The following is a 13,371-nucleotide window of genomic DNA, read 5'->3' on the forward strand; positions in this document are numbered from 1 at the left end:
AAATAAATGTTAATCAAGCTTGTTAAATTATCATACAAACGAATACAATAGCATTATGATGATATTTATATCACGATACAAATGTAATGCAGATTTTAATAACGGATTATTGTATTGAATTGGGACTGAAGAAAATAATTTTGAAATTACACCTATAATTTCACAAATCGTAGACAGAAAAAGCAGTACTGAAACTGATAAGTACTGAATTGGATGGCAAAATGCAAAATAAACAATTAAACAATACAAAAGAAAGAACATCGAAGAGGATAAGCGGTTACCCGCGTTAGGGATGCCTAGGAAACGACTGAATTCTCCTTTGTGAGAATTTCCACTTCCTGTACCGCCTTCTTCCACTGTAATATAAAGACCAATATTCAAGAAGTTTTCAAATTAAATCCGTCCGAACATACATAATCTTACGTATTATATTAAACCATCTTCAAACAAATATTTACAATTATAATATTTACAAAATTTATATTAGCCAAGTGGGTGCACTTCTATCATTGTGAGAACCGAGGCTGTGAATTGAGTGAGCCAATATTCACACAGTTTTTACCATTTTCACGCTTAGCTAACCTGGAACAGCTAGGTAGCAGCCTCTTTCGTCGGCTGCCTGGAGTAGAGCCGTGTGAGGTGATGAGGTGGACCCTCGACAACTCCTCGAACTGGAGCGTCGAGAGCCACCATCCTGAAAATCTGAGTTCACCCCACAATACCTTCCATATTAATTTAAAAAAAGAAATCGTAAAACAAATAGAAGTTAAAGAAACTAAGACATATTTATTTTAATAACCAAAGAAACTTACTTTTACAAGAGGAGTGATTGCGGCCAATGTCGGCCAGCGATCTAATTAGAGGTAGCCTAGACATATTATGGTTTCGTCTTTCATGTTGATGTCTGTGACGTCTTAGCAGTGCATCCTTAACTTTTTCCCTAGAGTCATATCCAAGCGACCCATCGTTCACCATGCTGTTCAATACATTATCCGCTACCTGTTCTAGTGAACTAGCTTCCATATCCAGTATAACAGAGCCGTTTAGGATCAGGCTGCGGAGCTCGAAAAGCGAATGCAATGATAAAGTGGCAACGTGTGGCTTAGACCAACGATTGCCCCCTTCTTCGACGTCTTCTTCGAATTTGATCCACCGAGCTGTCTCTTTCCATTCCAGTTCGTCACCCTCTTTGACCAATTCCTCCATTTCGGAAAATAAAGGATGAGATTCAAGTGTGCTATCATCGACATCCTCGCCAAGTATGAACTGCACTCTCTGTGCTGGTGGAGTCACTGGAATACAGAAGTATTTTTTTTTCTCTAAATTATACCCTCAGGAAGATATCAAAAATAAATGACACTATAAAATTTAAAGTGCAAAGAAATTCAACCAATAACACAATTACCCGGTTTCGAATCTTGAATTATTATGTTTATGAGTTATTTAATTCAATCGTCGGTTCAAACTTTAAAAATCATTACGTAAGGAGAACAATGCAAGTACAGAAAATGTGTGTAAATTCCAACAAAAATCTAGAGCAACATCTATAGAACCACAAGCGAAACAGGGTGAATAACATGCGTATGTCACGAATGAAGTCGTCGAAATCCTTGAAAGATCATAACAATGGAATGACAGTTTAAAACATAAGAGGGCTTAGAAGAAACGGCAGCTGATGTTAATCTTTCTAATTCTTACATGTTTCTCCGTCGTCCGTAACGCTCAATCTTCTGACGCGAGACATTATCGGGGGCCCTAAGGATATCAATGGTATTTGAGATCTTTATTTTTTAATTGTAGGTAGTCTATGAATATCTAGAAACGTCACTTAACACGAGACGCCATTTTGAAATTTGTCATAACAGTAATTCCACCATTCCGTCTACGCTTCGATCTAGAAACAAGCACGAGATTCGAACATCGGTAATTTGGGCTCATTTCAGTAATAATTAATTTCTAGATTTTGTTTTGATTTGATTTTATTATAAGACAGTTAAACGTGGAAGTCGTTCGTGCTCCACACTGAGCTAGTACCAAAATACATTTTTAATAACTATAAAACTGGTATAACTGGTAACTGGCTTCTGTTTGGCCCTACCCTGTGTTTAAGACCCGGAAGCATATAGAAAAACACATATTAGAATAAAATTCTGTAGTGGGTGAGAGGAGAAAATCATTTTTCTCAAAAATATTTTTGGTTACGAATTATTATAGCTGAACTAGCTGACCCGGCAGACTTCGTAGTGCCTTAATCGATAAAAAAAAGAAAATTGTTATTTTTATTTAATTCCGAGCATTTTCATATTTATCTACAATTTAAACCTTCTCTGGACTTTCACAAATAATTCAAGACCAAAATTAGCCAAATCGGTCCAGCCGTTCTCGAGTTTTAGCGAGACTAACGAACAGCAATTCATTTTTATATATAGAGATAATAGATAATGCTGGCCACGCTTTGGAACCGTCCCTAAATACATAATATAAAATCATTTACTCATTTAAAGAAACAATTCGACATTATCCATCATACGATGAGGGCGTCAAGAACCTTCATTGAAGAACGAATTTGATCACCGTTATTACTCAATAAAGTTTCAACAACCAAATACTACGAGTATACAGAATACGAAAAAGAAAATACAAAAACTCATATGCATATAAAAAAGTAGAAAAACTTTTTATTTGTATTGAATGTTTTCTTTTTTTTACGCAAGCAAAGGCAAAAATTACGTAATGGGAAAACGGAAACCGCATACCAAATTTGTTTTCTTCAAAAAGCCAATTGTGTTTGTGGGAGTTCATCCATGATGTTCAGTGAATTTGGAAACGGAGAACTCATATTTAATTCAATCAATTTGTAAAATTGGGAAATTTGTTGGCAGCCCTTTGGCAATAAATCTGCGGTGGTTGTCCAAAACCAATCGTACACTTTTAATCATGATTAAATACTTATAAAAAGACATTGAAAAAAATTAAAGAAATAGACAGGAGGCTGCCTTACTCTTTATTTTTTATAAAAACTTATATTGAGTCATTAGGTCAAGTCTTCATTGTATAGTATATACCGAATTTTCCACCCGTCAAGCCGTCGCGGTAGAAATAGGCAGGGCTGTGGTACTTACCATCGGTTACCATCATCATTATCCTGCCCTTCTCCCAGTCACCTGGGGTCGGCGCAAACATGTTTTCTCCTTCCATACTCTTCTATCATATACCATTTCTTCGCTCACTCCCCTCTTACCGATATCGTCTTTCACGCAATCCATCCATTTCTTAGGTCTACCTCTTCCTCTATATCCTTCTACATTCATAGTTAACACTCTCTTACCAACCTCATTTTCATTTCGTCTCATTACATGTCCATACCATCCCAAACGCGCACTCCTCAGCTTCTCTGTCACAGGTGCCACTTTCAGACTTCCTCTAACATATTCATTTCGTATTCTATCCATTCTCGTTACTCCACACATCCATCGCAACATTCGTATCTCTGCTGCATGCAATCGCCTTTCATCGGTTACCATCGGTTACCATCGTGGTCTTAAAAGCGAAAATGGTAAACCTCAATCACACATCTCTCTAATGGTGAATTCAATAAATAAATTACAGTTTCTTCAAACATAAAGTTATTTATTTAAAAGCTTGTTCAAAAATAAATTATCCAACATGTTCTTCTAATATTGACATGAGATCATAATAATATAAGTAGCATGGGCAGCGATTTGGCTCTGTACCTGGCATTGCTGATGTCCATGAGCGACTGTAACCACTCATCATCAGGTGGGCCGTATGCTCGTCTGCCTACGAGGGCAATAAAAATCATATACGTTTGCTTGTATGCTATTTATTTGCGTTATTTTGTTTGGTTACCTGGTTTCTCGCTCTCCTTCTCCCCGTTGCGGTGGTGGTGTTTGTGTTTCCTGTGGGAGTGTCTGCGGGCGGGCACGTGTACACCCACGAAAACTGTGTGGGCTCGATGGCCTGAGAACAAAGATACATTTTTGTCTAATAGAAATTTTACTGGTGGTAGGACCTCTTGTGAGTCCGCACGGGTAGGTACCACCACTCTGACTATTTCTGCCGTCTAGCAGTAATGCGTTTCGGTTTGAAGGGTGGGGCAGCCGTTGTACCTATACTGAGACCATAGAACTTATATCTCAAGGTGGGTGGCGCATTTACGTCGTAGATGTCTATGGGCTCCAGTAACCACTTAACACCAGGTGGGTGGGTCTTCCACCCATCTAAGCAAAAAAAATATCTAAGTTTCGTAATCTAACTATTAAATAATAAAAAACATTTTATTGGCTATTCCCGCAATACCTATTTATGTACCTCATGTTTGGTGATAAAGTTTAATAATTTCAAAGGCATGTCTGATACTGAATTAAGCAGTAAATTTGTAGTCTTCCTCTCGTCCGGGTGAATGGAGTTCGTCGGTCACGATTTGCATTCTATTCACGAATCCATGAATTTCAAAGGCCCGACCAAATAAAATGGACAATCTTTTGTTCAAACTACGGTTTTAATTTTCATTACATTTCCTAAATATGTATCGTCGATTAATAATGCTTATGCTCTTTTATGGCCTTCAAAACATATCGTAATTATATGGTAAAACCTAGGTAGATAGGAAATATCATAGGAATCCATATCTACCATAGGAAAGATCAAATATTCAGAAAGATAAAATAGGATTATAAATATAAATTCAAATGCAAAATGTAATACAAATTAATAAGAATTCAGCCAGCTTTCTTGATATTCAATTTAGACGTCTTGTTCTGTTTTAAAACAACTTACGTTGACTATAAGTAAATAAAGAAGCAACGCTGAAGTTTTTCTTTTTGAACTTCGATAAGTGAGTTTGAAGTCCAGCTTAAGTTGTAGAGAAATAAAATCTTATTAGAGAGCGTGACCACCGATAATATGAAATATCTGAAACATCGGAATGTCTAGTGATAACGAAATTCCGGTGGTCAATTCTGCGAAGCACTGCTCTTGCTGTGGCTAGTGTTAGCAAATCCTCTCAGACTGAGCCAGTGAGCTCACCTACCCGTCCGGGCAAAACTCAAATAGTGCCTTAACCTAATAGCCCAAGAGCCCGTGGGCGAATACCTGTATGTATTTGACCAGACCTGAATTTTTGTACATTGAGACCCCTATACCTACCATGCATGAGGTGGGGACTCACTAAGCTCAAAGTGGCCGACGGGCCGAGCGCTCAGGTAGGACAGGTATCGATTTTTGACGGATTTTAAATCCATTTGATCACGTCTGCCGTTTTGAAATTTGAAAATATATGATTATTATTATCGGAAAATAAGAATGGCAGACCGTTATCGCGCGTTTTACTTTGTGGCAGACAATTTGGAAAATACTAATAAAATAAAATTTTGAAAGTAATTGACCAGATCTGCCATTGATATGTTGTTTATTGTAGTCTTAAAAACTTATATTGATCACGGCAGACGTCTACGTTGCGTACACACATCAACATATTTATAATAAAATCCTAGCTACTACCCGACCAGATGTATATGTTTTCCGTTCACTGTTTTAGAGGAATAGAGTAGATACCACCACCCTGCCTATTTCTGTCGTGAAGCAGTAATGAGTTTCGGCTTGAAGGGTGGGGCAGCCGTTGTAACTATACTGAGACCTTAGAACTTATATCTCAAGGTGGGTGGCGTATTTACGTCGTAGATGTCTATGGGCTCCAGTAACCACTTAACACCAGGTGGGCTGTGAGCTCGTCCACCCATCTAAGCAATAAAAAAAAGGTAGGGAAAAAAACAAAGAGGAGACTCTGAAAGTATTTTTAATGAAATTATCGATTTTAACGTTTTCAATCCCGCCAACTTAATTATAGTTGATCCAGTTTAATTGAAAACGAGTGTTCGCTAGGAGGGAATTCGGATCGATTTGATCGGTGTGTCATCTATATTGAGAAGTGAATACACGTGATCCGGTCGCGCCCGCTGCTATAAATTTACATGTAATTGACTATGTGCTGCGTCCTTTCAAAATGTGTTTTTGCTATATATTTGTAACACTGGGTCAACGTAGTAAATTTGGTTTTGTGGGTGTCTTTGTCACACGGGCAGGTACCGCCATCTTGCCTATCTGTACTGAAAAGCAGCATAACTATTTCTGCCGCGAAGTAGTAATGCGCTTTGAAAGGTAGGACAGCCTTTATACGATACATCCGAGGCTTAGATCTCATTCCTCAAGGTTTGACGGCATTAACGTTGTGTCTATAGGCTCCGATGAACTGGGACTGCCACCAGAAACAGTTCGCCCGTGCTGTCTTCAATTTTAATTCAATACAAAACTGTTCTTGTTAGTCAATATGATAGAATATTAATGTTGGCGAATAAGAAAAACCCACTGAGTTTCTCGCCGGATTTTCTCAGTGGGTCGCGATTTTGATCCGGTGGTTACTGTGGAAGTACTGCTTTTGGGTCAGTATTAGTAAATTACGTCAGGTTGAGCCCCGTGAGCTCACCTACCAGCCTCAAGGTAGCTGGAATACCCCTTTAGGCCACCAGCGGATAGGTAAGCAAAAAAGAAACCTTGTAAAAGTACAGATTTTTCAATGTACCCCAACAAGGTTATAATATGGCTATCAGGCATCAATTTGGGTACGACATGCCGTCGATTTAAGCAGAGAATTAGCATTTTGCAATATGAAGACAAGTTGAAGCTCATCTGTAGCGAAAATCCAATACCTTATTAATAATAACTTCCATTCCATAATTTCTAGTGGAGTATCCGGGGACGTGCATTTTAAAGAGAGAAATTATAAAGTGAGTCCTTATTATTAAGCATGAATCAAAACCTGACCGGCTTCTGACTCCGTCGTCCGACTAGATCCATAAATTATTATAATACATAGTAATTGTAGAAGTAATACACAGATACAGAGTTTCAACTCAAACTGGTGACAGCAAAGACGTAAAAGGTTACGGTAAAAGACGTAAAATAAATAATTTTGAGCCCAAAATTAAATAAGACACAAAAAAAGTGAAATTACAGTCTTCTTCACTTACCAGTGTTCACTGAATTATTAAAATTCGACCGTAATCACTGACGCCTCAAGATTCATTTAACGTACAACATTTTCTATATTATTTAAAAATAGCTTTTCTTTTTACGCAATTTAATTGGTAGCGTTTTGTATTTAAAAAAAAACGACTATTGCATAATTATTTATAGCACTAAAAATCATCAATAGCTATTAATTAAAAAAAGAAAGTTGTTAACAAACTTAGCAGAATTTGCTACCGAATTGTTCTGTCTTTGTGTATTTATTGGTATACCTACCTATTCTACAAACGATTGTATAAAACCTTGAGAAAAGCAAAGAATGTAATGCGCAAACCCCAATACAATGTAATATAGGCCGTATTCCGGTAATGACAATGTTACTTTCGCGTAATCTATATATTAATACGTGAAGCAAAAACTTTGTATCCCTTTTTACGAAAATTGCGCGGACGGAGGAGAATAAAATTTTTCACACTAATAGAGAATATAGAGAAGAAGTGCACGATGCTATTTTTTTTTATTATAATGCATAAAAGATACATTAAATCAATAAAGAAAACATCACACACACACTACTATGTATTTGATACACACGCATGCATACTATTTATTTATTGTCAAACTTTTGTTCTTGTCGTCTGTGGTCAAATTGAGAATAGATTAAATATTGTTTGTCTTTATTAATATTTTTCTATAGTGTAGTCTTGGCGTTGAAAATACAATCATAATAGTGTACAAACTTACAATTCCAATTAATTATAGTCGAATTTCGACTACTGCGGGACCTCTAGTTGGAGCTAAAATTACTTTTTCTATTATCATGTTTACTATGTCATACGGAATTTACGTTCGCCTTTGAAACATCGCATCTACGCTATTAAATTGAGTAAGCTTAGTACCTTTGTAGGCTACACAAACATGGGCTTTAAAGCTCATAAGCCGTTTAATGAAACGGTTGAGAATAGCAAGAACTTTTAAGTTGGTATTTGTTATATTAATTAAAAATGTTTTAGGTTTACAAAAAGTAATAATTAGATTTTAAATTTTTTATTCGAATGTAACGATGTTTGAATAAATTCTGTCTCTGTAAGTCTGAAAAAATTATTCTATTCAGTTTTAAGTGGAAACGAATTTCTTATCTATTTTAAGCGCTGCTTTAGACAAGAGATAATTATCGCTTACTAAAAAAAATGTGTCTTCAGCTTTAAATTGATAACATGAGTTTTTTTAAAAGAATATTTTTTTAAATTAATATATTTTATTTTATGCTAAAGCCAACGAGCTGAGTATTTAGCGGAGCCCGTAGACATCAAAGTGTATGCCACCAGCCACTTGAGAATTATGTCTCAAGGTATAAGTTCTATGTCTCAGTTCTATACTAAACAGCCACCCTTTCCTTCGAACTAGAACACATTACTACTTCGCGGCAGAAATAGGTAGGCTGGTGTCACCTACCGGTGCGAGCTCACAGAAGGCCCCTTATGAATGGCACTTTTTTTCAGGTGTCCCTTTTCTCAAAAGAAGAAGAAAAGAGAAGAGAGAACATTACTTAAACCTGCAGCTCATGACCCCTGCCTCGATAGGCAGGGAGTTACAAGCCCGGCCAGAAGGGAATCCCCGAGTGCCATCCCGCGCCCCCGTGAGGGGAGGCGACGACCCGACAGATTCAAACTAGAACGCATTACTGCTTCACGGTTGATTTAAGCTGAATGCTGGACCTACCCGTGAGGGCTACAATACACCCTACCACCAGTAATAGCTGATCGGTGATCGCAGTATTCTACTCAGTGAACGCTGCCTCACATTCTCAAGTCCATCTCATTTGTTTGAAATCGATTCAAAGATTATGCGGTACTGTTCTACCACACACCTAATTAAACATCTAAAGTATAGTAAACAAACTTCAAGTCAGTTTTCGTACATTTTCCTTGATCATGACCCGACGCAGCTCTTCAAAAACAAGTCCCTTTCGCGCTAGCCTATTTACAAGGCAAGCTTCTATCGTATACAGAAGGTCAGTATGTACTTAACCTTAAAAGCTGACTTTGAAGAAGCTTCCACCGTAAGAGGATAAAAGACGTACGTTTTACAAATGTTTTAGACGGCAATTCTTACTATGTAGGTATATTTAGACGATATTTTTATATATTACATTTGTGGATTCAAAATTCACTGTGTTATTTAACGAAGTTATGTCTTCAATAGATAAGAGCGGTTTTAACGGTAGGCAGCGGCTTGGCTCTGCCCCTGGCATCGCTGAAGTACATGGGCGACGGTAACCACTTACCATCAGGTGAGCCGTATGCTCGTCTGCCTACAAGGACAATAAAAAAAGAAGCTTATATTCATTATTTTAAGGAATCGAAGATCGCGCTTTTTATCAATTTGGCGGCACGCACGCAACGTGACGATAGTTAGTTAGCACGTTTTTTTTTTATTGCCATTCAATTTTTTTTTATTGACATTCAAATTTCGATTAATACCACGAAAACTGAATCATTCGAAAGGTCTGAAATAATGACAATAAAAAACGCTAGATTAAACAGTAAAAGTTATTAAAAATGTTTAGTATTCGCAAAAACTGAATAAAATACTAGACTGTTCATATAATTGACAACGATCACAGCGGATGGTGATCAGTCTACAGTGATTGACAATAAGTTTATTAGTCATACTATACTATAGTTATAGTAATTAAAAAACTTCTCTTACTTAAAATGAATACTGTAGGCAAAATGTTAAATAAAGCGCTGGATAGTTAACTAGATTACGCGCGCTATTGACTTTGTTATTGGTCCCTTCAGGTAGGAAAGTCAAAAGCCTGTGGCCTCTTTTGTCGTAAAACGCTGTACAAAGTCTCGTTTTAGTGAAATTATTTTTAAAGGATACTTCGATACAAAATTGTTCAACGACACACCTATACGTTTTTTTCCTCAACAGAAAACTACCTAATCACTACACATTGACGTTGTAGATGTCTATGGGCTACAGTAACCACTTAACACCAGGTGGGCTGTGAGATCGTCCACCCAAATAAAAAAAAAAAACTAGTGAATCCCTATATTACTATTGGAATCAATAAACGTACATTTTATGTAATAAAAGAAAATAATTTTCCAAACAAAAAAAAAATATACATAAATATGTTGGAAGTTAAATATGTTGAAGTCGATTCTAACAGCATGCATTATTAATATATCGCCGTCTAATTTCGTGGTTCCATTAAAAACTTTATAATTAAAAGCTTTGTGACTCGTACATAGATAGATAAATGCAAATGTTGTGGTTTTTATGAAAATCCGAAATGAGTTTTTGATGAAAATGTGAGGTTTTGCAACGGCTTCAGATCTAATTTTGATTTATACAATTGTCTATAAGCTACGTAGTTTAGGTGAATTCAAATTTATTGATTGATTTTGTGTGATGGATATTGTGAACACTACTTTTCTGTGTCTAGAATTCTTGTAAATTTAGACATCATTTACGATGTGAGGATACGTTCTGATATATTAACAGTCGACAGTCGTTTAAATTACCTAATTATTTTCTATGTAACATGATAAATGTTTTGTTATACCTATTCTTAGTATAGAAAAAAAAAAATTTAAGCTATTGCATAGCTTTTATCGCGGGCCTTGAGCGCGGCGACCGAATCATGAAATTCCGTAACGAATAAAACCTAACGCCTCTCACTCCGCCTACCATGTAGCTTGCGTTCAACACATTCACACGTTGCGCTTGTAGTGTTTGTGAATAAGCGCGTGGTGTAACGTCACACTGCATGCGCATCATGAAAAGTCTGCCCATCTCTCTCTCGCGCGGTCTAGCTTATGAGTGTGAAAGGGACAGTTAAGGTTTTGCTTTTATTAATGTTTAATATAGCGTGGTCTTGTTTTATTATTGTTTTAATATTAAATTATCATTGTCTAATTATAATTGCATAAGTTGATAAAAAAATGCTATGCAAAAGCTTTATCGCGGCAGTTCCCGAGTGCCACACGTTTTTTTTTCTTCAGCGGATTCTACTGTAGTACAGCCTATTTTTTTACGCCCTGTTCTTACTTGCTAATACTACACTTGTGATAGATAAGTAGTGTTTTAGCGATATCATTCTCTCAGTTAGACCGTAAGTAAATAATAAATACGATAAATAATCTCGTTCAAATATAAACATTGGACAATCTACTGTTCTAGTTTTTGCACGAGATATTAGGGTTGGTTTTTTGAAAATGTCCACATATCGATACAATTGTTTCTCTCTCCTCAACAACTGACGTCATATCAAACATTAATAATACAATATAATGTCATACTGATACACTAATTTGATTCGAACTATTTCGAACTAGTTCATTTGAATGATTTAAAACGATCGATATTATGTCGTAATCGAGTCATTGCAATCTTTAAAGAAATTAATTGTTTAATTATTTGAGTTAAGAACAGCACTTGAAATTATTTCTTGACATTGTCAATGACCTGCACTTAACGGTAACTCCACACAATTACCGTCGCTCAAGATTATTGTAAACAAACAAACGAAAAAAATGGCAAGTGACGCGTTTGACCTTGAACTAGTCTTGCAAATTTTTTTTTTTTTGCTTAGATGGATGGACGAGCTCACAGCCCACCTGGTATTAAGTGGTTACTGGAGCCCATAGACATCTACAACGTAAATGCGCCACCCACCTCGAGATATAAGTTCTAAGGTCTCAGTATAGTTACAACGGCTACCCCACCCTTCGAACCGAAACGCATTACTGCTTCACGGCGGAAATAGGCGGGGTGGTGGCACCTACCCGTGCGGACTCCCAAGAGGTCCTGCCACATGGGAGTCATGGGAGTCATGAATTGAGAATGATTTTTCTTTGCAATCCGAATCTAATAAGAACTACTTTCGCTTAATAGTTTATTTAGACAACATAAAATGGTCTGTTTAACACGCTGACTGCCATGTAGGTCACCGGTGCCCTACGCGGCGCACTGAAGTAATTATATAGATTTCTCTCTTCGATCCTTCTTACTAAGGTGCCAGAATTTCTAGTAGATTCTGGGAAAGATGAATCTGAAGATACTGAGGCTGAATCTTTTTCTAAGTGACCTAACAGAATATAACACACATTAACATACAAAAGAAGGCGAAGTTAGGTAATCCAGGCGCTTAGTAACAGAAATCGACAAATTCACTCAGTGCGCCGCGTAGGGCACCGGTGACTTAGGCGGCAGTCAATGTGTTAAGTAAAGCATTCAAAGGACTTTCGACGTGAACCATTATGACTAAAATATCCTGTAGTAAGCTATCCTTAAACTACTATATGTTTTTCAATTAAGTCTCTGTTAAGATATGTCGAGTCTCATAATGTTTTGGTTTTTTTGAACACAATCCTTAGTCAAGTCTTTCGATGAAGAATTTTAAATTCATATTGTTTAAAAAAAAATTGTATGCATGCTCTTCTCACCCCACTCAACCCACTCGATATTGGTTGTGGTTGAATGCATCAGTCTTTTAAGGCTAAATACAGATAGTCCCTGTATACGACGCATGCCCACTATATCTAGAGACTTTCATGTAGATGCATTTCGGATGCCGTCGCGTCTCCATTCCGAATGGTTCCAGAATCCTCAAACTACGAAGTGAATATGGACTCAAGAAATAACATGTTTCTATTCATGTTTTCTTCAATGTGGAATGCAATCGAGCCGTGTGGAATCATGCTCTATCACCTGTATGTCTTGTTAATTTGATAGCGAAAATAGTGGACAACCTATATCGAAAGCTTAATTGATTAAAAATATAAATTGAAAAGCCTTTATGTATCATAATTCCAGCTCTGTGTTCTAATTGTAGCGGCACTAAATGATGTGAGCGAATCTCATTTAATCGAGTAATTGATAGAATTAAAATATCGACAAGTCTCGAACGAACCTAGTGCCGTCCCCCTGACCTAATTATGTTGCAGTTCGAACCGTTCCCTCCACGACGCTAGGTAATTCAGTGACAGTTTGATCGAGGGGGAAATGGAAACGTGAGGTTTATCGGATTGCGTTCATTTCATGAGAAAATGAGAACAATGCTTATTATTAAAATTCTACACAGGCACCTTGAAACTTCTATAAACATAACTGTAGTTTGTTTGTTTGTGAGACTTCGGGCTCGTGTTTCTCATGTGATGTCTGTAGGCTCTGGTAAACCCCCCTCGATCGGGTATCTGTAAATGGATTCCCCAGCGTTAAAAAAAAACGTAAGGCTCTGGTAACCACTTTACATCGGGTGGGATATAAGCTCGTTCACGTATCTATGCAATAAAAGAGTATGCAAACGTT

The 13,371-nt window shown here is 37.0% G+C and overlaps 1 protein-coding gene across 16 annotated transcripts in view; it reads right to left on the reverse strand.

Moving 5' to 3' along the window:
- The window catches only part of Ndae1 (Na[+]-driven anion exchanger 1), a 59,262-nt gene that overhangs the window by 7,541 nt on the left and 38,350 nt on the right, over nucleotides 1-13,371 (reverse strand). For 4 of the 16 annotated variants that reach the window (XM_089740467.1, XM_089740468.1, XM_089740469.1 and 1 more), the window contains 5 exons: nucleotides 3,871-3,981; nucleotides 1,699-1,755; nucleotides 813-1,292; nucleotides 583-702; nucleotides 282-356 (listed from right to left, as the gene is read on the reverse strand). In XM_089740467.1, coding sequence (XP_089596593.1) covers nucleotides 282-356; nucleotides 583-702; nucleotides 813-1,292; nucleotides 1,699-1,755; nucleotides 3,871-3,981 — 843 coding nt within the window. The remainder of the gene's footprint in view (nucleotides 1-281; nucleotides 357-582; nucleotides 703-812; nucleotides 1,293-1,698; nucleotides 1,756-3,870; nucleotides 3,982-13,371) is intronic. The other 12 variants (XM_089740479.1, XM_089740481.1, XM_089740480.1 and 9 more) reach the window with 6 other exon arrangements.

Source organism: Bombyx mandarina, chromosome 04, assembly GCF_030267445.1.
Source record: "Bombyx mandarina strain Sakado chromosome 04, ASM3026744v2".
In the NCBI taxonomy this organism is placed as follows: domain Eukaryota; kingdom Metazoa; phylum Arthropoda; class Insecta; order Lepidoptera; family Bombycidae; genus Bombyx; species Bombyx mandarina.